At 40.3% G+C, this 25,560-nt stretch overlaps 2 protein-coding genes across 3 annotated transcripts in view; both read right to left on the bottom strand.

The window, feature by feature from the left end:
* Nucleotides 1-18,660, bottom strand: part of LOC119557796 — a 54,297-nt gene extending 35,637 nt beyond the window's left edge. For both annotated transcript variants that reach the window (XM_037870699.1, XM_037870700.1), the window contains exons 1-2: nt 18,564-18,660; nt 17,724-17,859 (exon numbers count right to left, since the gene is read on the bottom strand). The gene's annotated coding sequence lies outside the window, so the exon portion shown is untranslated. The remainder of the gene's footprint in view (nt 1-17,723; nt 17,860-18,563) is intronic.
* Nucleotides 3,739-5,132, bottom strand: LOC119557797. The gene has a single exon (XM_037870701.1). It carries the CDS (start codon nt 5,050-5,052, stop codon nt 4,057-4,059), a length of 996 nt encoding a protein of 331 aa, XP_037726629.1. The 5' UTR covers nt 5,053-5,132; the 3' UTR covers nt 3,739-4,056.
* Nucleotides 18,661-25,560: the final 6,900 nt, after the last annotated feature.

Below are 25,560 nucleotides of genomic sequence, written 5' to 3'. Positions count from 1 at the left end.
TTGCACTGGAAAACTACTAGAGGAAAACCCACACAGCTCTAAAGACAACTCATCCACTCAATCAAAGGACCGATTCTGCCAACTTGAGGCCAAAATCAGCTGCTACTGTTTTGCGGGCCGAAAAGCGAAGGTGCATCTCTTGGCCAAAGTCGTTTATTAATTTGGCATGTGACAAATTGTGCGTTGGCCAGCAATTAGAATTGTGCCTGGGCCAAAGAGAGAGACGGACAAGTTTTGAGGATTCGAATCCTCCATGTTCCCCGGACAACTTGTCTTCGTTTTAGCGCTGATTTCACAAAATTTCACTGCCAAGGGACACGTACAAAACGGCTTCGATCTCTGGCATTCTGGGATTTCTGTGGATTCTGGGAGACTTCTGGCGGGGATGGGGACGATGGAGCGGAGGACGAGGAGCGTCAACAGACGACAAGTGGCACTTTGGCGCATTAAGAAAATCTGTACAAGTGTCACTTTGGCACACAAACACACAGGAACAGAAGGAACCAGAAGCAACATCGCCAGGAGGAGAACTGTCAGCTGGAGGAGATCGGGGTATCGGGACAACCGGGGGGGGGTTATAAAGGAGAAGCCCCGAATGGAGGTGGGCTGGTAGAATTATAACGCCAACGTTCCGGTCTCCCAGTCAAATGCAATTCCACTGCACAGCAAGGATTATGCTGGGCTTGTTTAATCACCACAATAAAAAAAAATGAAAAATAAAACGAAATAATAAAAAATAAATACAAAAAAAACCATAATACGAATTTGTCCAGTCATCGGCATTATTTAATGAGTTGCCAACAGGTTGCCAGGCGAAGCCAAGCCAAGCGGAAAATCATCGGCTTCAGCTGGAGGCCTTCGCCTCGGCTTCATCATCTTCAGATTCAGCTGCAGGTTCAGGTTCAGGTTCAGGCCTGGACTCGAACTCGAGCTCGGGGATTCGGGTCCAGATTCAGCTGAGTCAGCGCCGCAAACAGAAGCCAACAGCCAAGTCCGTCAGTCAGTCAAGCGGCCTACGCCCGGAATGAAACTCAGGCCAGGTCCCCAGTCCCTGATTCCAAATCCGAGTCCAAGACCAAGTCCCGAACCAAGTCCAAGTCCAGGTGCACTGGGAAAAATACTAGGGCTATCAGAAATATGCTCTTTCATTCGAAAACCCAGTGGAAAACTATGAAGTTCTAATGAAAATTCCAATAAAAAAAAAAAGTATGTAAAGAGTATTTACTAAATCGTAAGAGGTTTGAAATATCCTATAAAGTTGCATACAAGTTTGAAACATTAACAGGTTCTTTAAAATAAATGAAAAGTTTTAAAAACACCCAAAAGGGTGTCTAAAAGAATGCTACAAATGTTGAACAAATCGTTAAAGGTTTAAAATATAGTATAAAATTGTCTTAAAGCTATGATTATTTAGAAGATTTCTAACTAAAATTCGAAAATCTTTAAAAACAAGCATAGAGGTGTCTAAAAGCGTGCTACGAATATTAAACCAAAACTTTAGAGATTTGAAATGTCCCATGAAGGTGCGCAAAAGTATGCTATGGAAATATACCTTTCACAGAATACTTTTCCGCACCTTTATAAATGGTTTCAAGCCGCTATATAATTTTTCCACTTTCTTCTATTTTGTTGTTTGATTTCAAACAGTTTTTCTCAACTTTTATAGAATCTTTGGATTTTTTTTTTGCTGTGAACTCCTGCCTATTTTGAGTGGACAGCTTTTCGCTCAGTGTACAAAAGCAGAGCCTTCAGCCTGTGCCATGTAAATGCAACTTGTTGGTGACTCTGCCACTGCCTCTGCCGACACTTGACTTACCCTCTGCCGGCGTCGCAGTCGCGTCGCTGCGTGTAATGTCAATTTGACAGACAAACTGTCGACCGTTTGAAGCGTATGCAGCTACTGTCTACCAGCCACCGATTATGATTTGTTTGACGTTGTGCGCTTCTTCTTGAGACGCCGGGCATGTGGGTTCTATCTAAAATATTTAAGCTTTTCGGGGTTCAGAAGTGAAGGTTCAACATGGATTGATGTGTTTTTGTGTCCTTGCTTGGGGTATATAGTATAAAGATATACCAATTTACAAGGCACAAAACTCCTTTGAAAGAGGGCCAATCTACATGCCAGTCCTTTCTTAGAACTGAAATACATTTTAAAGAACTCTATTGATTTGCAAACTTCATGCTTTGGTGTAGAACTTGAAATTCTTCCCCAGAAGATCCTGCAGATCTGTTCCAAGATCGTTTATGGGGAGAGCACTGGCAGTTTGCCTACCGTAGGCCACCACTTCAGCTGGAGAAGTACTCGAAGTGCCACTCCACTTGGTCTTAGGGATTACACTTGTATGGTTAGCACGCACACACATGGATATGTGTGTTCGGGGAGATGTCTGGCGTTGGCATCTACAGCATTCAATAAAGAATGTTTGCGATTTTTATCTTGCGGCCGCCGCGCGCGCCTCGCGTTCGAGCTCTTTTCTCTCTCACCCCGACGATCGGTGATCGGAGATACCAGATACCATATACCAGATACAAGATACACAGTGAGGCCCCCGAATCCGCCGAATCCCTCCGCGGAGCACCCCGCTCCCAGCGATCACACATCCAGCGATCCCCATATGGACGGCTGGCCCCTTGGCTTAATACTCATAATTGATTAAAAAGAAAATTTCCATGGCATTTATGCGTACCACGCCACTCATACACACAATGTCGAGTTGTTGACAGCCTCCGATGGAGTTGCCCCAAGGGGCGGGGTGCACTGCAAAAAATCTCTGTCAAGCTCAAAATTATAAATTATAAAAAAAAATTCTCAAAATTAGAAGTTCCTAATATATATATAAAGGTCCATACAAAAGCTGCACTAATGATTATATAAAAACAAACCTTAATATGAAACTTTTGTTTTTAAATATTCTTAGAAAATGGAAATGGGTTCCGGGTATCCCATGCTCTAATATTTTTCACACAATATAAAAAAAATTGTCTATAACACTATCATATTATCCACTTATTTTAAAAAGGAATTTAACATATAAATTTATAATTATGTAAATATCTTCCTAGATTTTTTTTTTTAATTTGATCGTTCTTAAGTAAATACATTACGCAGGCGTTTTGGAGTTATAGGACTTTAATTGTTCTTTCCGCCCAAGTAACTTTTTAACATTTGTTATAAATACACAAGTCAAGATTATAATACTTTAAATTTTGTGATATTGGCTCGTCAGTCATTTCTCTGACTGTAGCGAAAGGGAGTTGGGGCCCCCGGTCTGTTTTGTTCTGGAGTTGGCACCGCTGTTTTGCGGCTGCTGGGAGCGCGTTCTTTGGAAGTAGTTGTCGAAATGTTTTTATTTGTTATCGATTAATCGCTTGAATCAACAGGCCAACAGTCGTCGCATTTGTACGGTGGCAGTTGTCCGATTCCGATTATGATTCCATGATTCCAATTCGGATATTCAGCGCCCTAAGAAAGTCGAGTATCTCACAGATACACAGCTACACAGATGCAGATGCTTGGCCTTTGGAAATGTTGCTGTGTAATTGTTTTGAAGTCTCGACTCGCAGATTGGTAGCAGACTGGCTGTCAGCCATACCCCATACCCCAGACCTCCATACCCCAGACCCAATCGCCATTCCAAGAGCAAGTCCAAGTCCGAGTCCCAATTCCAAATCCGAATCCAACTCAGCCAGCGATTTGCGGGCCTGTCAAATCGCTGATTGATCGATTGTTTGCACACGTTTTTGTGAGCGCATTTATTGAGTATTTTATTAATTTCAACTGATCGATGAGCTTGCCGCCTGTTACAATTGCCGCTCTTTTTCCTCGTTTAACTGCTGGTCTTTTTAATTGCGTGAAATCGGAATAGGGGGTCTTCGGAGGGGGGGCTTTCTTGAATGGACTTCTCGAAATTGAAAGTATTTATATATTATTGCTTCTCAAATAGGGCTTTTCGAAAAGTTATGATATTCGTATTGGAATTTTTTAGTTCTTCAAATTGAAACATCGGAATTTTCAAAATGTTTGAATGAAGTCAGAGTGAGAAATACTTCCATATATTAAAGACTGCCTAGGCTGTGACAGCGCCTTAGCCTGGGACAGGCCCTCAAGTAGTCCAGTGCAATATCCGAATGGGATCGGGTTTCCTTTGGTATCAAATCGTCGTCCACCGAGGAGTGCCAGGATTGCTCTGGCTCCAGATCGACTTCGTCGTTCACATACTCCACATAGTAATCATCCGAGGGCAGTGGCTCCTCCTCGAAAATCTCCCACGTTTGGTCAAAACGCTCCGTTTCCGTATGGAAAACAAGCCTGGCCCGCGGTCGCATACTCTTGGTATTCCTCTTGGGAACCGATTTCTTTTTCAATCCCGCCAAGAGTTTATTTCGCTTCGATGGTGGCCTCTTATGCCTGGGGCGTTGACGAAGTTTCGCATAGTCCACCAGAGGTGCATTGAGTTCCACAAATAATTTGGCACAGTAGCGGCCATCCATCCAGGATTCCTCATCCATATTTCTTCTGGTGGGTAAGGGATCACTGCGACTGGGTCGATTGCTTAGGGCTTTTATCAGAATGGGGCTGTCGTAGTACCGTCGATCGTAGCCCACGGCTCCCTCACACTCGGGTGGTTTCATATATGCCTTGGCCCGTTCACATATGTCCTCCATTACATGCTCGAAGATCGTATGGGTGATATAGGGTGGACTGTTAATCCGCAGGGTGTTGGGCACTATGGAGGCCAACGAGACGGGCGGATGGATTATCTCCGGAGTGGGATAGTTGCTCAGATTCATCAGGATTTGCCGGCCAGTCGTCTCGAAATCATACTTTCCCCCTATTAAATGCCAATCCCCATAGGCAGTTGGGTCCTTTAAGGGGCTTTCTTTCATGGAACTGCACTCCGATTCCGATTCCGATAGAGGGTTCCATATGAAATACCACCGCTGGACTATACGCCTTACCTGCTCGGGCGTCAAATAGTAATCCTCTGGATTTTTTCGACTTATTAAAGGACGATACGAATGCGCCTTCCGTTTTATCTTACTGCGACCCATGTTAAATGTTCTTGGAAATATATATATTTCTGAGGTTTGGATTTAGACTGTTAATGTAGGAAGTTCCAATTTGGAATGAACTTTTCACATAGGCTACTATAGCCTTATCAACTGACAGTTTACTCTAGCCATCTTTTCTTTTTTTTTTAAATGTACTGACCATTTCGCTAGTTGTTCTATCTATTTTCCATGTTCTGTAAGACCTTTTCCCGAAAGAAAAGGCCCTACTAATACCTCGAAATCGATTAGAGCGGACCAACAAGTCGTCGATAAGATCATAGAGAAGCTATAGGCCCTATAAGCTAGAAGCTCTTCTGCGAACCGATTGATTGTGTGTGGCTTCCATTGAAAATTGGCTACCGACCACACCATTTGGGCCAACTAGATCATGGGTAAGCCCATTGAAACCCATTGTAAGCGTGTCGATCGAGGGCCTAGATAACCGACGGTTAGTTGGAGAACCTTACGGTTAGTGGGTTAAGCTCAAGCGGGCGACAATGTCGCGCACCCGAAACCCGCTACAAAAACGCGGAAAAAACGTATTAAATACAAATTTCCTGGTAATAAAACAGAGAGACAACTGGCCACTGGCTGCCAAAATAAAGAAATAAATCTTAACGCCCAGAGGGCCAGAAAGAGACAGCCAACGAATCGGAATCGGAATCGGAGTGACTAACGTATATCTCCTCAGTCCGCCTTTATTGTTACTTTTGTGTATATACTCTTGTATCAGCGTGTAAATCTCGCTCACACACCAAATGAAATACGGAGACTCGGCCGAAAACCGAACTCAAGTCGACAGAATTTTTATTGGAAATCTGTACGCAGAAATAGTCATCATCCCATCCCATACCATCCCCATCCTCACCATCATCATCATCATAATGATCTTTGGATTGGGATTCGTATTCGGATTCGGATTCAGCCGCATCTTCATCTGCCGCCCGATCTTTTTCTTGTTTCTGATGCCTCAGATGCATATCGCTGTTCGCGCTGGCAATAAAAATATATATGAGCTGTTGATGACTGCATATAAAAATTATACGAAACTGCCAGCGAACAAACCCTCGGATGTACTGTGATATATGTGATATATGTGTGCCGATGCAGCTGACTGCGGTACCCTTGTCGAGGAATTCGGAAACAGTCCTCCGAAAAAATTCCCTAAGAACAAGCGCCAATAAATGTCTGATCGACGATCGAAAATGTTCCAGGATTTCAAATTATAGGGATAATAAGAATTCTATTCGGCTTCAATAGGGAATACTTGAAAAAAAATGTATTAGTTTTGTATTATTTTGGAGTACATACAATTTATATTATTATTTATAATAGACTTTTCAGGGCGGAAAGTGGTATTCAGATTTCAGTCAAAAATACTTCTTTTACCTGCAGTTTTTCAATTGTTGTGTAGCCAAATTAAAGCGTACAGTTAAAAGACGGACTGTTTTGAACAGCTTGCTACAAATCCTATCGATCCCCATCACTTTAAGGAACATTTATTTTTTGACCCATTTTCGCATTTTTTATAAGGGGGTACATCAGTTATTTTTGGGATTCAGATTTTGGTCAAAAATACACATTTTTTAGTGGTTTTTCAGTCGTAGTTTTGCCAAATCAAGGCGTACAGCCACAAGACCGACTGTTTTGAGCAGCTTGCTACCAATCCTATCGATCACCATCACTTTAAGGAACATTTATTTTTTGACCGATTTTCGCAATTTTTATAAGGGGGTACATCATTTTTTTTTGGGATTCAGATTTTGGTCAAAAATACACATTTTTTAGTGGTTTTTCAGTCGTAGTTTTGCCAAATCAAGGCGTACAGCCACAAGACCGACTGTTTTGAGCAGCTTGCTACAAATGCTATCGATCTCCATCATTTTAAGGAACATTTATTTTTTGACCCATTTTCGCATTTTTTATAAGGGGGTACATCAGTTATTTTTGGGGTTCAGATTTTGGTCACAAATACTAATTTTTTGGTGGTTTTTCAGTCGTAGTTTAGCCAAATCAAGGCGTACAGCTAAATGACCGACTGTTTTAAGCAGCTTGCTACCAATACCAAAGATCACCATCACTTTGGGGATAATTTATTTTTTGATCAATTTGGAGTTTATGTTATTTTTCGAGCCACAGGGAACTCAACCGAAAAACGCAATGAGCAGAACATCTAGTAAGTAAGCAGTATCGAATGACCACTTTCATTGATGCACCACTTAAGAGGGTAAACCGCAGTGAATCTAATACCATTTCGCATTGCCAAACCAACTGGACCTTGGTCAATTCAGTTCGGTCTTCGTCTTCGCCGGCATTTAATTGCTATAATTTTTCAATTGCAACAAAAGGCAAATGGAGACAATGAGCCAAACAAAAGGGCTTGACAAATGCGTATCCAAATGGAAATCGGTGTCCAAATCGGAATCCAAAACCGAATGCATTCAGGCAGGTGGGTAAAGATGGATAGAGGGGGGTGTATATATATGGAGAGAGACGGTTGAGATTTCCTGAAATCAAATCTAGCAAATCAGACCAAAACCAAACACCAAAAACCAAACTAAGACCGATGTCTGTCTATGGCAAAATGCTAGTTGTCAGCAGAAAACTAAAATTTTAAATGCTCTCCAGGGGCGGCCAAAGTGGGTGGTGGTCGGAAAAGTGGGAGGGGCCGGGGCGGGGGCAGAGGAAAAGCTAGGCGGCGGAGCGTGCCATCAATATGGCAAACGACGACAAACGCAAACTTAGAAACGACTGAGTGAATCGACGATGGCAACTACTACGGCGACGGCATTGAACAGAAGCCACAGCTATCTATCCCAGTGACACCCCCCCTCCCCTACCATCTCTGCCTTACACCCACCAAAAACCCCCCACTCTTCCCCCCTCGGAAACGGTGTGCTTCAAGATACAGATACACATATGCACTGTGCGATACATTTAAGATCTTAAGACTAAAAAATTAGGAACAGTGGAAACATAAAAAAAATTTATAAAAAAGTTAAAAACAAAACAATGTAGCTTTCTAAATTGTTCAGATTTAAAAACATTTTTAAAAGGTTTTCTGGAACTTGCTTTAAAAAAATGTTTGTCTTATACAAATGCTTTTAAAAATAATTTCAACCTTAAAATATAAATAGTTTTAAATAAATAGTTTTTAAGACATACAAGGCCAATTTTGTAGTTATTTTCATTTAAAGATGGGCTTATTATTATACCAAAAATTGTAATTCGATTAAAAATTGTTTTAATGAAGCTCCAAAATTGAGTTTAAAAGAAATGTATTCCTAAAAAATAACGAAAACAATTTACGCTGATATATTAAGCTTTCAAGCTAAGAGTTGCAGCTTGAAGATTATGCTTAAAATGCCAGAAGTACTGGCTAATTTTTCGCAGTGCTGCGGCTGGGTCGGCCTTGCTCCGCTCTGCTTTTGGCCAGGTCTCAACTGCTGCCTCAGTTGGCAGCCAGTTGGCTGGGTGTACAATTACCTTAACGCATCGACAATTATACGAATGGTTGGCTGCTGCCACTTGGGCCCGGGTCTTTGGCTTCGGCTTGGGCTTGGGCTTGGGCTCCGAGCAGAGCAGCAATCCGGCCAAGAAAAAGATGGAAAGGTGAGGGGGGTGTAGCAAAAGGGTGGAGCGGTTCGGTTTTAGCCGGCTGTTTTGGACCAGCCCATCAGGTGCGATATGCGATACGCAAGCGACGCGTCGACGGTTGAGACAATTGCGCCACAAAACGGTTGCGACTGGATGCCCCAGAAGATTGCCTGCCCCACTCTTGAGCCGCAACCAGAAGACTATGAGGAACCACCGCCCCCAAAAAAAATAAGAACGCCCAAAAAAAGCACCTTAAATACACACATATGCTAAGCAATTTGGACTCTTCACTGAACTTGTCACCAAGGGGAAAAAGTAAAATGATTGGGAGAAAATAGAAAAAACCACAGAGAAAAGCTCTAATAATCATAAAATTACAAATTATTTTTAATGAAAATCAAACCAAGCAGCTGTTTTTTAATTAAAATAAAAAGGGAATTATAAATAGTACGACAATTATCTTAATTTTAAGCTATTTTTAATATTATAATTTTAAATTGATAACTATAATAAATATACTTTCCAATTATATTGAAGTATGGCCTCTTTGTTGACTTCAAACTAAATAATATAAAATGATTGCTGTTATTAAATCTCTAAAGGTAGAAGGGAACTTTATTGCCTTTTGGCGATTTTATTTGTGCGGGTGTACAGTGGGCAAAATACCGCGGTTGCCATGGCCAAATCTCCAACCACTGTGCGGCTTCCCCCGAAAAAAGTGATTGAATTGAGCCCAGGCACTTGAGGCAATCCAAAAATGAATCCAGGGGCGGGGAGCGGGCAGGGGGCGTGGCACTGCTTGTGGAATTCATCAGTTGAGATATAAAGATATATATGTATAGCATCCTTCAATCCATATAGGTATGTATGTGTGTGCAGATTGGATTAAATTGTATTGAAAACTTTTGCGCGCCCACAGCCAAAAAAGATGCCCTATCTCTTTCACCCGCAATATACCCCTCTCTTTCTCTGATAAGAGGGAATGGGGGGAAATTGGGTAGATATCCAGCTAAAGGATGCAGGCTCTATTTACTTTTTAATTGGCAAAATTAATGCAATGCAATGAAACGAAGCCCGCCGCGATGATACGGGATATGGAAAGTGTGGGGGAGAATAAAGGGATATGGGATATGGGACATGGTTTATATGGTTGATATGGGACTTGAGGCAATGCCAGATCGGAATAAGATGGTGGTGAGATGGTATCGTATCGCATGCAACATATTCGACGGGGGATTCCGATTCGGATTGGGGTTGATTCGGTTTGGTTTCGGTTTTGGTTTTGGGGGCCGCGAGACGCCAACGGCACTTTGTTGCTCTCTTGTTGCTGTTTTGTAATTCTTAGAAATTCAATTTTCAACTTAAAAACCCAACACTTGCCGTCTCGCTCTCAACAAGTGATTAAGTGAAAACCAACAACAAGAACAATAACCAAAACCAAAACAAAAACAACAAGAACAGAGCACATGCAAAAACAAAAACACAAACAGAAGAGCAATAAAAACAAAAGTTAAATATTCATGGTTAAGATCGAAATTGCAAATACTCTAGGGGTGATTTTTTATATTTTAAAACAAAATTCCCGAGATATTCTCTTGATTTCCAAAGTCAAAACATGAACCCTTTCTAGAGTTTTGGAAAATGGTATATATCTTAAATTCTAAAATGTTTTACTAACAGTTACAAAATGTAGTATAGTTATACTTTATAAAGATGTGATTAAAAATCAGAGAATAAAATAATTTGCAAAGGACTTTAGGATACACTTTTAGATGTAGATTATGTTCCAACAAAATATATATCTTTATTATACAAATTAATATTTCATTAATATTTCCCTCTCCAGAACAATCCAAGCTTCTGCTAAAACCCGAAATACCCCTTGTGAGTTCTGAAAAAAAGAAGCAGGCGAAGATACTGAAATGTTGTTGGCGGCTTCGCGGTTTTGATCCACTCGCATAATGATAATGAAGATCATGACGATGACGATCTGGGACGACGTTTTGGCATTGGCATTGCCCTGCGATCTCCGTCCGTCCATCCATCCCTCCGTCAGTTCGTCCGTCTGGCAGTCAGTCATTCAAGCAAGTCAGTCACACATATTGAAATAATTATTATCTGCATTTCGAGATCGGCACAGCGCGACTCCGGAGCATCGCCATCGACTTATACTTCGACTCGGAGTTCGGCATTTGGCCCCACAGCCACGGCAAATTGAAGGCCATAAAAAATCAACGCATATTGCACACTGTCAATCCAACATCTCTGGCAGATGTACTGAGAAAAACGGGATGGGAGTTGGGGACCACTACACCGAGAGAATAAGTAGGTGGTTTCAAATGTTCCAATTGTTGTCAAAGAAAATTAGATACAATTTCCAATATATCTTAGTAACTATTTTCCTGTTTAATCTTCAAACTAGAGGCTTACAGTCTCTAAGATAGGTGTCTAAAAGTATGCTTCGTTTTACTTGTAATTCAAAGGTCTACTGAATAAAAAGAAGCATACTTTTAAGAGATTTTTTAAATGTTTTTAAAACCTCAAGAGATTAAGGTTACTAGTAAAGGTGTTTAAACGTATTATAGCCCAATGGTCTGATGAATATAAGGAATATACTTTAAAGATACTTTTTTAAGGGGTTTTAATCTGGACAGTTTTAAATATATACTTTATATACTTTAAAATAGATTTTCTGTTAATTTACTTACTGTTTACATTTTTTGTAGGTGTTCCAGTAAAGAGAGTTGGTTACGGGCACAGCTCATTAGCAGAGTAACTCTCTCTACTTTTCACTCCTTTACAATGTCCCCCAAAAGGAAGTGATAATCCTTTGACAAAGGCAGCCACTCCCCATCATCGCGATTCCCTTCCTTTAAAAACCTGAGAGATTTCGCGCATTTCGAACGGCGCGTGAAGTGAACAAGAAAATCCGTGCAAAAAAAGAAAGAAAAGGAGAGAAGAGAAGAGGCAACCCCTTGGCCCGTTTGGAAATTCCCCAAAGAGCCAAAGAACCAAAGCACCAAAGAACCGAAGAACCAAACCAAATGACAATTCTCCCCCCTTGTAATGCGACGTGTTTGCCTCAATTCGAGCATATGAAAACGGTTTATTTTGCTCGATTAAGTTGCCTTTTGAAATGCGATTCGAGGCAGCAAACACAAAAAAAGACTGAACCAAAAATCGGGGGCAGGAGGCAGGTTATCCCAGGAAGTTGGAAAAGCACGACAGGAAGCAATAAAAAATTGAGTATAGGAAATGACAGCCCGTCGTATTGAAAATCGTTTTGGCCAGCCAAATTTCCTTTGAAGCAGTCGAGGATGTTCGATAACAATGGACCCAAAAGCAATTGAGAATGCTAATCAATGGATTGAGGCTTATAAGAAACCAGGAATTCAGTAAGCTATTCTTATATGGAATCATTATTAAGGATTAAGAAAAAAATACCAGTATTTCTTAATAAACATTTATAACTTTTACAATATAGCATAGTTTCTGTTTAATCATTCAAGATATATAAATACCAATCGATGTCTTAGTCAACAAAAAAAAAACATATAAGACCTTAACCTTGGCAGGTGAGTTTGGCGAAAAAACCTCTGAAGATTAGATAACATCTCGGGGCAATAAAGACCGATCGCTACCGCTTGGGAGTACCGATGGGAGTATTTATGTAGCTAGGACAGTTACGAGCGTAACAAGCCATAAAACTTTCACCGATAGCCCGATAAACATCAATGGGCGTCCATTTCCCTCAATGGGCAACACGGGCAACAGGTAGCCCATCGCTTTACGATCGCCATAAACCGATCCGAAAGGCAGGGAAAGGTTTCAATTACGCAAGTGCACGAGTACTTCGATCCATCGAGAGAGCGGGTTATATATTTGAAAGTAGGACCGATCCTTAGACAGTAGCCGCGGCGCCATAAAAAGAATTTCGAAACTAGGAACCCTGGCGATCATAAATCCGAAGAACTTTTACGAGTGCGTGCGATATTTTACGACTTTATTAGATGTCATGGTAAATATGGGATGGGATAGGAAAAATGGCAGGGGGGTAATGGGAAATTGGGAAAGAAAGAGGTAACGCCTACTCGGATATCGATGGGAAGGTAAGTGCTATCTGATTAAGATGTCAAATCGAATTAAAATGGGTATTTCGGCTACCGGGAGTAATAAAAATCAAGTAGTTAAAGATAAAAGATAGTTTTTTGATTTGGAATATAAAATAAAAGTAATAACACTAATAATATAAATATACTAGCTAAGATGATAACCTATCGAATTCCATTTAATGATTATTTCGATTTCAAAGTAACATTCTGTTATGACAGTAAATCATAATGCCCTCAAGGCAATTATCCCCCTCTTAGCCAACTTCTTGTTCACTTCTCCCTGAGGAGACATACTTTTTTTCGCAACGCCCACACAAGGATCACCGTACGTTTTTGAATTCGCAAAAACATCGGGCCAAAATCGCAAAAGAGCCAACAACAAGGCGGCGATGACGCCCCTCTAGGGACAATATTTATAACTTTTCTGGCGCGTCTCAATTCATTTGGGTTCCGATCCAAGGCCCCCTCCCCTCTGGCTCGGCAATCTGCTTCTTTCTCCGATTTTTGCCAGAGTGTCTGCCACCTACGTAAGCGTATAATTCGTTTAGCGTCAAAAGGCAGCCACGGCAACAAAAACAGCAAGGCAAACTTAATCAGTCACTTTAACACCCAGCAGCCGCCACTTACACACCGTCGCAAGAGAAAGAGACGGCCTTATGGGTGGCAGAAAGAGATGGCCGCAAAAGTGCGTGAGCGTGGAGAAAGAGACGGGGCATGTACGCAGATATATGCAGAAGACTGCTGGAGGATGGGGTTTGAGGATCGGAAGACCCAGAGACTGCGACTGCGTCTGTCATGGTCGATATTGCGTTGACACCAAATTTGCATTAAAATGCAATTGTGAACGCAGCTCTCGCGACGCGTCTCTCGTCTCGCATTTGGATCGGATCGGTTTGGTTTGGTTCGGTAGGGTACACCGCGAGAAACGGTATTATACATGGTCCACCAAAAAAAAATATTATATTCAGCCAAAATTAGATTTCCAGAATATATATCGTTATTTCTATATACTAAATCACATGTGAAAATCTATATAATATATCTTAGAGATGGACAACGGAACTAGAAATAGCGTTATAATGGATTTCTGTATAAGCAACACTTCGAAAACAATATAGGTATTTAAAAAAAAAACATGTAATTATCTTATCTAATAAGATATTGTAGATATCGAAACAAGAATTTTTAAGAATAGGTTGAGTTAAAAATAATTATTATTATTATAGACATCCAAATATAAATACTTTGATATTATGAAAATCATAAAATTGTTTTCATTTTTGACACGATAGATTACAAAACATATTCTTTAAAATTATGTATTATAGTTATAATTATAAGCAGTTTTAAAGTCCTATAAGCTCAAGGTTTAAACTAGATTTTCGAGTCCTAACTTTCTGTCACCTCGAGATTTCTCTCAGTGCACTTCCTTGGGTAGTGGGTAATGCATCTTTAGTGTCTATTGAGCAGGACATTAGTCACGTGGCTGGCCGTGGGCAGAGCGGAATGGTGGGGCTTGTGGCAAAATGCGACAGACACAACGCCGCGAAATATCAATTAAATCGCAGAAAATAGAAAGTGAATTCTTTTCAGCAGCCAGCCCCGCTTTGATCTTGCCTGGTTTACGATCTTCGGGGAATCGCGGATCGGTTCGGAATTGGGATAGGGATCGGGATCGGAAAAGGGAAACCGGGTCTCGTCTCTCTCCAGTCTGACTGACTAGCAACACCAATTAAAAATAGTTTTGACACATCGCAAAGTCGCGCCATCGGGGCAATAAATTAATTACAAAATTGCCAAAGAGTGAGGGGTGTGGGGAGAAAGATGGAAAAGAAAGCCCTGAAGATGAACTGAATTGCATTCGGAGATTTCTAGATTTTATGGCCATGGCTCTACGCGAATTGCGAAAAGGTGGGCGTGTGTGTGCACTCGAAAAACTCTGAAAAATCAGAAAAACTGCCAACTTGTGTGTGGGCGTCTCTCAGTCTTCCCCCACTGTCTTCCCAATCCCCCAAATCTTCCATTCCCTTTTCTCGGGTCTTTAACACAACCCAGGAATTCAATTTCTGCACAGAGAACAAATATAATGTACTTTATATGATATATATGATTTTGCGTTGTGCTTCTATAAATTATAATATTAATTAATATAACCCATAATATTAACCTAATGTTTGTTTTTTACTTATGTATATAATAAAGAATTAAGGATATACTATTTCTAAGGTGTAACTTTTAAGTTGGTATTACTTTTTCTGCCTGGACAAGAAGGGTCCTATCTTTAGTGATAGTAAAACCATGGGGCAGTTAGGCTTTCTTCCCCCTTTCCCCCTGTGAAAACCCCCCCTTTGCTGATGATCTTGCAGGCACTTGAGGGTTTTTTATGGAGTGTTTGCTAGCCTGTTGTTGGCAGACAACTCAGCCACTAGGCTTGAAAGTTAAGTTAAGGCAGCAGCTTAAGAGGGGAAAAGCTCGTGCTTCCTCTTCGCTGGGTTTCCCCCTTTAACCCCTTGAAGACCCCATACCCATCGAAAATTCAACCTGCTGCCGCTTTCAATTATTCACACATCATCAATGGGCCAAGCATAAATATGTAAGCAGAATATGCCCACAGACATACATATATACTGAGAGCTGACTTGGCTGAAAGCGTTTCTTGGCCACAATTCATTGTCTGCCATCTGCCAGGCGACCTTAACACTCCCCAGGCCCCCCTACCCCTCACAGACCCCTCCTTAACCCATCCACGCCGGTTTTGGCGAACGTGTCTGCATATTGTTTCGTTCATGTCAAATTATTGACCCGCGCCAGGCATTTTGAAATGTTTATGCGTTTTCATGACTGAGATGTGCAATTGATAAATCCCCAACTGGAAATTATGAATATGCAACGTGCCGGAGTGAATCTTTCTCAGTGCCAAGCTCCCAGCTTCCAAGTTATTCAGACTGTGGATTCCCAGTCCCAGAGGATCCTGAGGAGGAACCACCCGCTGGCTTTTTTACCAGGTCGGTAGCCCTCACTAGACACCGTCTACGTTTATGCGGGGATAGAAAACGGGATAAGGGGAATTAAATTGTAGAATTATTGATTTAATAAAAAACATGATATTTTGAAGATGATATCTTCATTTAAAATATTTAATGAAAATATTAAGAGCATTAAACACCATTCAATGATGAGCAATGGAATGTGTGTGTTGCCTTGAAGTATTGAAATAACAATAAATAAAGGTCTCAAGTTGATTTGATTGAAATGACGAGACGCACAAGTGTCAAGTTGATTTTCTGGAACTGCTATCTAGTTTCATATTTTCCACAAAAATCCCTCATATTTCCAAAATGTATGCATAAACCCAATCGTTAGTCAGCCGCAGCTCATCATCATAAAGCAAACAGTGAGCGCAAAAAAATGTGTCTTGCATGGTGTGTCAAACCTTTGCATCTCGCATCTGCAAGTTTTGGATCCCACTGTGCCCCCTGGCCATTTGTTTGTTATCAGGAACAAGCGATCAATACAGCAGCAATCAATATGGTCAATAAAGTTCAGGCCCCTTTTCTGGGGTGGGGGGCTTTACTGATAGCGGGGATTGGGGGGGTTTTTCCTTAGCTTTTGGGACCCCAGAGAGAAGTTTTTGTCCGCCTGGAGCTGCGATGGCAAACAAGGCGACGTGATGTACAGCGCTGAAACCCAAGAAGCCTGGCTCACAGATCACACTGTGTGTGTTGCATATGGAAATGGTTAAGATTCTGGGTACTCGGGGGGGTTAAGAAGGCACCGGGGGTGGGTTAAAACGAGGGGGGAGGGAAGACAGCGGGACACTGGGACATTGGGCGTCCCGTCACCGGCTCTTGTTGTCACTGTTGTTGTCGCTTGATCGCAAATTTGCCATGGCAAGCTTGACAACTTGCAACGAGCCAGCCAAAGTGCACAGAGAAAAAATATACTTCACTATATGCCGAATAACAAAAATAGTTCAACATTAGAATTATTCATTAAAAGTGTGTTGTAATATATAAAACATAACCTCCAATTTTTATTCTAGCTTGAAAAAAGTTTGACTTGGGGCTACCAGATCGCTTTGATAACCAGAACTTAAGCTCTGGCAACTCTTCCTGAAGGCTGACTTCTCTCATTAAGGCTGTAGGGAAAGAAAACTTGTAATCAAGGGTTACTAAATTTATAACAAATATTGTTTTCCACAAACATTTTTTTATATACCTAAGAAAATATGTTTTTTATGGTTGCCACACAGTTAAATATTTGCATTATTAGCTAGGTGGCAACTCTTTACTTTCTGTTTGCAAATAGGTATTGTTTCACTAACAGAATTTTGTTAATTTGTATTATTTGCAAAACCAAAGTACCCATTTTTGATTTACAATGATTTTTTTCTCAGTGTCGCTAGCTGGCAATCTTGCAAGCAGGAAAGCAGCGAATCAAAGAAGCAAGGTAGCAAATGCAGTCGCAAAGCCGGCACCTTAAAATAATGTTACAAAACTTTTTTTGGCATGTAGCTAAGTACGGCCCTGTAACCAATTCGAAGCAACGCCATGCCAGACCCAAAAGCCCGATCCCGATCTCCGATCCTCGAGCCCCCCGTTCCACTATCCTCGCTCCCCGGCAACAACAAATTGGAGATCACGGTTTTCATGTACTACATGCAAATTCATTGCTACTGTTGCTCCCTGCGATCGCAGTTGCCCGAAACTCGGGAACTCAGAGGCTCTGGTGCTCTGAACCTCCGAAGCTCTGGGCTACTGTATCCATAACCATAAAGCCCAGCCAGTAGCAGCCGGAAGAGCTGCGAGTTAAATAAACAATTCCGAAACAACCAACTTGCTGGAGGACTTGCAAGCTGGCTGACCAAAACCGAAATTTAACCGAGAGTCATTCACAAAAGAAGCTGCTGCAGGGGAATTAATGCGCTACGCACTAGGTTTTCGGGTCTTACATTTTACTCACCTTAAAAATACAATGCCTTTTATCGAGACAGCAAAAACCTTAAAAATTTTTTAAGAACTTGTGATGTTTGAAATATTTATTATAGCTTCAACTTCGGTTAAGAAATATTATGTTGAAAAGAAGTTCCTCCTTGGATCTGTAAATATTAAAATATATTATTCACTTTTTAGAACTTCATATCTATAATAATAATCCTAAAATAGATGGATAAATATTTATTATAAGCTTTCAATAAAATTCACTTCTCGACTTCTTATACTCTAATATTTATCTTTATAGTATTTTAGATAATTAAGATAAATTATATTATCAATGAACTCATATAGCCTTCAAAAGCATGCGTAGTTCCTTGGGCATTATGCAAAGTAGATAAATCTGTTTGATCGGCCTGTTCAACTATCGAGTATTCGTCGCCTCTTTTTTTCTTGAGGGGAAAACAATTCCCCAGGGACAGGAAATCGTAGACGCCTTCTCCAAACCCATTATCCTTACAATTTCCTCTCCCATCCCCCCAAAAGAAAAAACCAAGTAACAAAGCACGTGGCGTCTGAAAAACTGACAATGGACAAGGCAGGGAAGTTGGGGAACTCAGGGAAGATCTTGTTGCAGGACCAGAAAAACCAGGAGCAGGAGCCTCAAAATCTCAGACAGAAACGAGTGTGTGTCACTTGTGGCGCCATCGTATAGATGGCATTTCTAACACCCCAACTCCAAATCGTGGGGCTGCGACCCAATTGAACACTTGGAAACCGATTGCCTAGGCGACAGTTTTCACTGGAATTTTTGCACTAGGAGACCTGATCGTATCGGATTTCGGTGGCGCGTCTATCAGGCACCCACCAGGGATCGTTTTTGGAGCACTTGCTGTAAACACTTGTACTCCGGTTTCCTATTCGCGATTTTAAATGGGACACTTGCTGTTCTAGTTGAATCCAAACATCGACTGATGAAAGCTTCCAGCTGATGGGGGCTAAAAATGGTTTACTGAACTCTGGAATGGAATCGACTTCCGATTGATCGACCACTATCGATATTATTATCACTTGACAACCAGGGCTGCGTACTGGAAAAGCGGTAAGTAAGCTTTAAGTTGGATAAACTGACTTATCGATTTTTGATTTACAGCAAGCAAAGGTTGGGGTCACCTTCGACGATTTGGGGTCACTAAGCCCCATCTTTGGTACACCTTAACTTGGCCAAAAATAGTCTGATCATGGAATGTTATACCTTCCACTTCTCAGCGTGGTGAGTACTTTTACATGACATTCATATCTAAGCACACATTTTTTATCAATTTTTCTTACCTTTTTGATAGCTCGTCAAAAATGGGACAATTATTTGAAAAAAAAAAGAAATTTCCAATGGATATCCAGTTTTTTAGATATTTAAATCACAAGCTTTTAGCTGTATACCGCTTCAAAATCGCTCAATAAATGGTCATTCTGTAAGTTCTTGAACTTCAGAATTAGTTCACCTTTTTGGAAAATACCAGAAACATAAAATTATCAAACCATGCCCATATGAGGTCAAATTTTGCAAGCCCCCTAAATGTTTTAATTGTTTAAAAATAACTAATGGGTAATTCAGTTATAATATTTTAAAGGTAATTCACTTTTATACATAGTTGCCTAATAAAACGAATTCAATTCATGGTCGAAAGCGTGATTTTGGCAAACCATTATTATTGAAATAATTAAACATATTGCGAATATTGTTGCTTCATTTTAGATAATATCAGGTGTCCCGAATATAACGTTAAAATAAATAAGGCACGTTTGTGATGAATGTGAGTTATAACCGAAATTAAATAAAAGCCAGGCGATCAATTAACCCTTACTCAACACCTAATTGGGGGCCATATATTCTTCGCAAAATTCCCCGAAGATGGCCGGGGGTCACCATCCGTTTTGGGTCACCTTTTCAAGCCCGGGTCAAACCTTTTTCCAGTGATTTGCATGCCGATGTTTGCTGTTGTTTACTTACACTCTCCGGAAACGCGGTCCGAGAAATTTGTAACAGGCCCGGGCCAAAGACCGAAAAATCAACAGAAAACAATCCAAACATTTCCTGTGGTCTCGTCGTCTCAGGTAGCGCTCTCATGAGATTGGCCTTAAAAATTATTTATATTTTTTGTTAGAAAATCAAACAATTAACCTCGAACTTGCTGTTGCCGCCGCTGCCGCTCAGCGCTTACAACATGTTTGAGACATAAAAATTTCCAATTAATTTTTTCACCGGCTTGTTTTTTGGTTTGTTTTAGTGGCCAAGCAACTTCCACGGAATGGGATGAACCAAAAAAAAAAAAAGTGAAATAAAAAAAATTGTCACAGCCGCCGTTTACAAATAATTTTTGTGGCTGCTCGTTTTTTCGGCTCTTTGGGGTTTTCAATGGAAACGAAACACATAAAACATGGCCAAACAAGACCGGACAAACGGAGGAGCGGACAAATGGACTGACTGACGGAATGACAGTCGAAGCGACCGGAATGCCATAAAAAATAAAATATAATAAAAAGCCAAACACTCAAACACAGCAATTAAAAGTTTGCTCCGATTGACCCTTTATGACCTGCCTATAAGTTATATATTTAAAATATTAGTACCTATACACCCAGAAAAATAGAGAATGATTATATTGAGAACGAACGTTTTTAAAAATATACAGAGTTGTTCTTGAAACAAAAACGTTAGTACCTCTAGTACCGATATTTGTTAAAGCTTATGGTTTTATAAATCCTATAATTCTTAAAATCATTTTGATGCATATCTCCACTTATCTTTTATTAAGTTTAGTTATTAAGTTTGATTAAAGACACCCCCCTTCAGCACAGATTCTCAATTGATTTTCATTAGTATCGAGAGCATTACTTTTCCGCTATCCCCCCTCGAGTCGAATTAACCCACATGTTGGCCATGTGTGCTGGCGATGACAAAAGTTCATTAGCGCCGCCTCAGTGGGTTAAGCAGTGGACACTACTTACTCCGCCAGTGGAAAAACCACATCCGGTGTGGGGGTGGTTTTTGATTTTCGGGGCGCCTGCTGGGCTTTATGGCTAATAAATATTGGATCATAAATTCATAATTAATATTGTATTCGCTAGGAACATGGAGAACTCACACACAACACACACATGTGTCTCGACAATCCTCCAAGAAAAACCTAGAATCCGCAAAAGACTAAGCCCGCCATTTAACCCATTCCACCCGCCCCAAAAAAGGCAAGGACACAAATGTGTAAATGTAATTTAAGCAAATATTTTAATTGTTTTCGGTCCCGGAGCATTTCATTGTCATTGCCGTAGAGACGGCACCTGAAAGTACTCACATGTGAATCGCTGACGACTTTTCGGGCGTCTTGGCAATGGGCATGGTAAAATTTTATCGCTTGGAAATTTTTCAATTTCCAAATGAAACGACTATGGATATGGAAATGAAGATTTAAATGCAGGCTCTTCTGCTGGCAAAAATACAAATAAAAAAAAAGAAAGCAAAAGAAAAAGTATAAGGTAAGGGAGTGAAGCGACGGAATCAAAAAAGTCCACCCACCGACAGATGATGCCTCTTATTAAGGCTAACAACCCGCAACAAAACTGGCATGTCGAAGCCCTCAATCTTGAAAGGCTCTCTCTTTTCTCCTGGGTTGTTAAAAAGGACATGTTCCACTTGAAAATAACAATTTCATTCAATTTTTGATCATTTGCTACCAGAAATGGCAAATCAAAAAGCCATAAAAACCGACAAACGACCAAAACCGACAAAAAAAAAAAAGAAAGTAGAACCCAAAAACCAAAAACGGACCAGGCGAGTGTCCCGTTTTGTCGTCCTGCCGTGTGTCGAAGTCCTTGCTCCTTAAGCGGTTTTCAAGGGCGGTTTTTGACTACCCTCACCAGAAAGTTGTGTCCCTTTAGGGGGAGGTTGGCAAGGTCTGCCTATATATCTAAGATTATAATATTTAAGTCATTGGCTCCAGAACTATTAAAATTTTTATTTTACCAAGCAATTGTTGTTTTTATCTAGAGAATTTGATATATAAACTTTTGTACCCAAAAGAAACAATATTCATCAAGAACTTATATTTCGTAGATAATATTATATCATATCAATTATAAGAAAATTTAAATAAAAGTGTAATATTATTCTGAATACTCGATTATTTAACATATTATCAATAAATAATATATTATAATTTTTCATACCCTATATTTATTCATTGACATATAATAATATAATAAATAGCAACAAAACAAATACAACTTTTTTATTAATAATATTTTAAGAAATGGGTCAATAAATATATTTTTTTAAAGGTATATTGAGGTGTTTTTAATAAAATATTTTGGCAAGGGTATTTCAAAATTCAATGTTTAAAATCCCTTTGGGCTGCTGGTTCTTATGTTTTCTTTTTCTCAACTGCCTTGTGGAGGAGGTGGGTGGTTGGGCGGGGGTCAGGGTCGCTGGGTCGTCGCTCGTTTGGTTTTAAAATTGAAATGATACACACACACACACACCCGCAGCCGGTCCACTTGCACTTGTGATTGAGTTTTCCGCCCCCGCACTTTTCCCCCCTGACTTTTTTTGGGCGATGGACAGGCAAATCCTGCACGCAAAATTTATGTTGCATAAAATTTTTCAATGAATTTTATACCAGGAATTTGACTTGGCTTCTTTCCGTTGGCTGTCTTCTTAAATTTTAAAACGACTTTGGTGCGCTGCACGTGGCATATGGAGCGTAAAGCATTTGGATTGGGTTTTTTTTGCTTCGCCACCCCCCAAAGGATTGGTCCATGTCCTGGGAAAAGCAGCCCAGAGTCACCACCGAAAATGCCAAGAAATTCAGAGCGTATCGAATCGAGGGGAATGGAACAGGTCAGTTGAAAAGGGGGCTAAGAACCTATAAAATAATACTTTTTCCTCGATTTCTTCTGCTGATCATGTAACAAAATTAATGCTTACAAAAACAAAAACTTAGTCAGGTGAAAAAGAACAGGCGCAAAGTGTTAATACACTGGTCAAATTATTCAACGTGAGCTACAAGATATTACAAATATATATTTAAGAATATTTGTTCAAGTAAATAATTCTTAAAAGGTACAAATTCTATTTATAAAGATGTTAAGACTACGTTTAAAAGAATCATAAAAAATCATCATTTAAAATCATCATAAATTATGAAATTTGTTTAAGATATTGTGTTACTTCCTTAACCTATTTTGAGGCTATATAATTTATATAGGATCTCTGAGAACTAAAAAAAATTTGTTTAACTTCTAAAAATCTCAAATTCAATGAGCTGTGTAATTTTTTTAAGTGCACCTGTGGGTGCAACCACAGTGTTGCGTAGTCGCTCCTACAATTATTGCATTTTGCTGTTAAACAAAGCCACCACAAGTGGCCATCCTTGAGGACTTGTCCCGATCCTCCTTCGGGAATCCAACACTTTCCCCCGCCTTCTTGCACTTGTAACGAATTTGTCGCTGTCCATTTGCCCAGTTATTTTGCTGTTGGCCAGAAGGTGTGAACACCAGCAACAACAACAGCATCGGTCTAAATTTAGAACCAACAATGCGGACAAAAAAAAGGTGCATCCATGAGATAAATCAAAATTTGATGCAGCCAAAAACACCGAAACCTGGGGACCACCAGCGTCAGATAAACAAGAGAGACCACAAATCGGGGCAGGGATATATATGCGTGTATGGTATATTTAGTGGCTAGGTAGCACAAAAACCTAGATCGATTTCCGAGCCCGTAACTCATTTGTTGGACCAAAAACATAGCCACTAGGCGGATTGAAGAGCGAACAAATCTCAAACCGCTAGCCATCGATATCAAATCGATTTGCCTGAGATTTCCCAATAATTTGTCTTGTCTTACACTTGGAAAAAAGTTCTTGAATCAAGCGATTATATAACAAAATTCGTAATTTATGTAAAGTTGTATCCGAGAATTCCTTTCCGTACGACATTATAAATAATAATAGTAAGTATTAAATATTTATTAATATATCTTGCTATAGCTTAAAGATAAAAAAATCAAATTTTCTTTTATGTTACACTGATATTTTCTTATAATACACATTATGTTTTTTCAGTGTGCTGATGCCCAGGTAAAGGATGCTCATTAGAAAGGAGAAATGCTCGGGCAAAAGTGAAAGTGCCGCCCAAAGGAGAAGGTAGGCAGGCAAGGCCATCAATAAGAACAGGCAGAGTTTAGGATCGGCGAGGCAGGAAAATAAGGAACGATCGACCCAGAGAGTAGCAAAACATTTTGACTTATTACAGGTGATTTGTCAGCATCGGACATGGCCTATCTCCATCCATCTTTGGTGCATCCATACGAATTCTATGAAACAGCCCAGAGTTCTCCTAATACGTTTCCGTTGCAGACGTGATCCATCCCTATCCCCCGAACTCCCCCCAAAATATCTAAAAAAAAGAAACAAAACGGGAGATAAATCTCAGGGCCTGATCTTTCAGCATTGGTTCCTACACACATGTGCATATGAAATGAATCGTTTGTCATCCGTAATACGATTTGAGTTTGAGTCTGAGAATCGGTTTCGGTTCGTGATCACCGGGCCAAGCAAGCAATAAAGTGATCGTGAACAAGCAATTAGTTTGGTAATCGCCATAAATCAATCAGAAATCTGCAATCTACACACATCGTCGATCGGTTGTTGGGCAAACTTTTTTTGACGATCGCCACAGTGCAAGGCCAGTGGGGATTAATGATCTTGCGATGGGATCTTGTTAATTGATTTACCAAAGGGGCCAAAAAGGGTTTGCATTAATAAGATCATTTAAGTTATAATCGTCAAAAGAGTTAGGAGGGAGCTAGTACCAATCGATGGAGCTTATATCTTCAAGGAGATGTTTTTCATGCAAAAGAGAGATCCCCTGTTCTTCTTCTCTTCCAAATTTCTCTTTCGAAAGTTCGTTTCTGCAGTCTTTTAATTTATGCAAGTATTTGCGAGCACTATCTGATTTTCAGCCGAGTGATCTTGTCATATTATTGGGATGATAACGACCACGATGATTACCCGCATTTGTCGCTCCCAATTTTTAACGATCCTCCCCCACAATTCTCCGGCTCTTTCTCTCCATTCTCCCGAGCGTTCTCCCTTTGATTGTTGCTTTCTCCTGCCGCTTACTCATTTTATTGCCCTGGCCAAATAAACAAATTACTTGTTTGATTTCTTTTGAACGAGCCCCGAATATTTACCACAGCCTCAATAAATTCTGCAGCAAAGCGCCCAAAAAAAAAAAAAGAGGAGAAAAAAAAGAAAGACGACCGAAGACCGGCATCGTTTATTGAAACGTTGCGACCGCTCGCGTCTTGTTTAGACAACAATTTCCATTGTTGACTTTACTTGTTATGTTAATGAGAGTCGAACCGTCGGTCGGATCGTTTGTCGGAAAAGTGGGCGGCGGGGCGGGGCGCAAAGGGGGCGGCCAATGGTAGAGGGGGCGGGGTCGGGGTCGCGGACGGGTCGCGATGTCTGATATGAACTGCGACTGACGCGTGGCCATGGGCCTGTTGACATTCCGTTTGACATTATTGACACACGAGTCAAGCCAAGTGGTTGTGGGGAAAAATATGAAGTGCACCAAGTTATATTGGCACTCTTATCATAACGAATTTAAAATCGATTAGCAAAAATCAGATTTTTTCGATAACTACAAATAGATTATTAAGAACTTGGTGTAGGTCAGATGTTTAGTCAAATGTTTTTCATACTCACAAGGTTTAGTTTTAATAACAGCATAGGGTCACCTTTATCTTATCGTATAAATAAAAAATATCGATTAATTCGATAAATACACATAGATTGTTTGAT

This window comes from Drosophila subpulchrella, chromosome X, assembly GCF_014743375.2.
Source record: "Drosophila subpulchrella strain 33 F10 #4 breed RU33 chromosome X, RU_Dsub_v1.1 Primary Assembly, whole genome shotgun sequence".
Taxonomy (NCBI): Eukaryota; Metazoa; Arthropoda; class Insecta; order Diptera; family Drosophilidae; genus Drosophila; species Drosophila subpulchrella.
This window is presented reverse-complemented; position numbering and strand designations above follow the sequence as displayed.

What these genes read in the sequence shown, in the direction of transcription:
- LOC119557797 (XM_037870701.1), bottom strand. Translation starts at nt 5,052, where the DNA reads ATGGGTCGCAGTAAGATAAAACGGAAGGCGCATTCGTATCGTCCTTTA.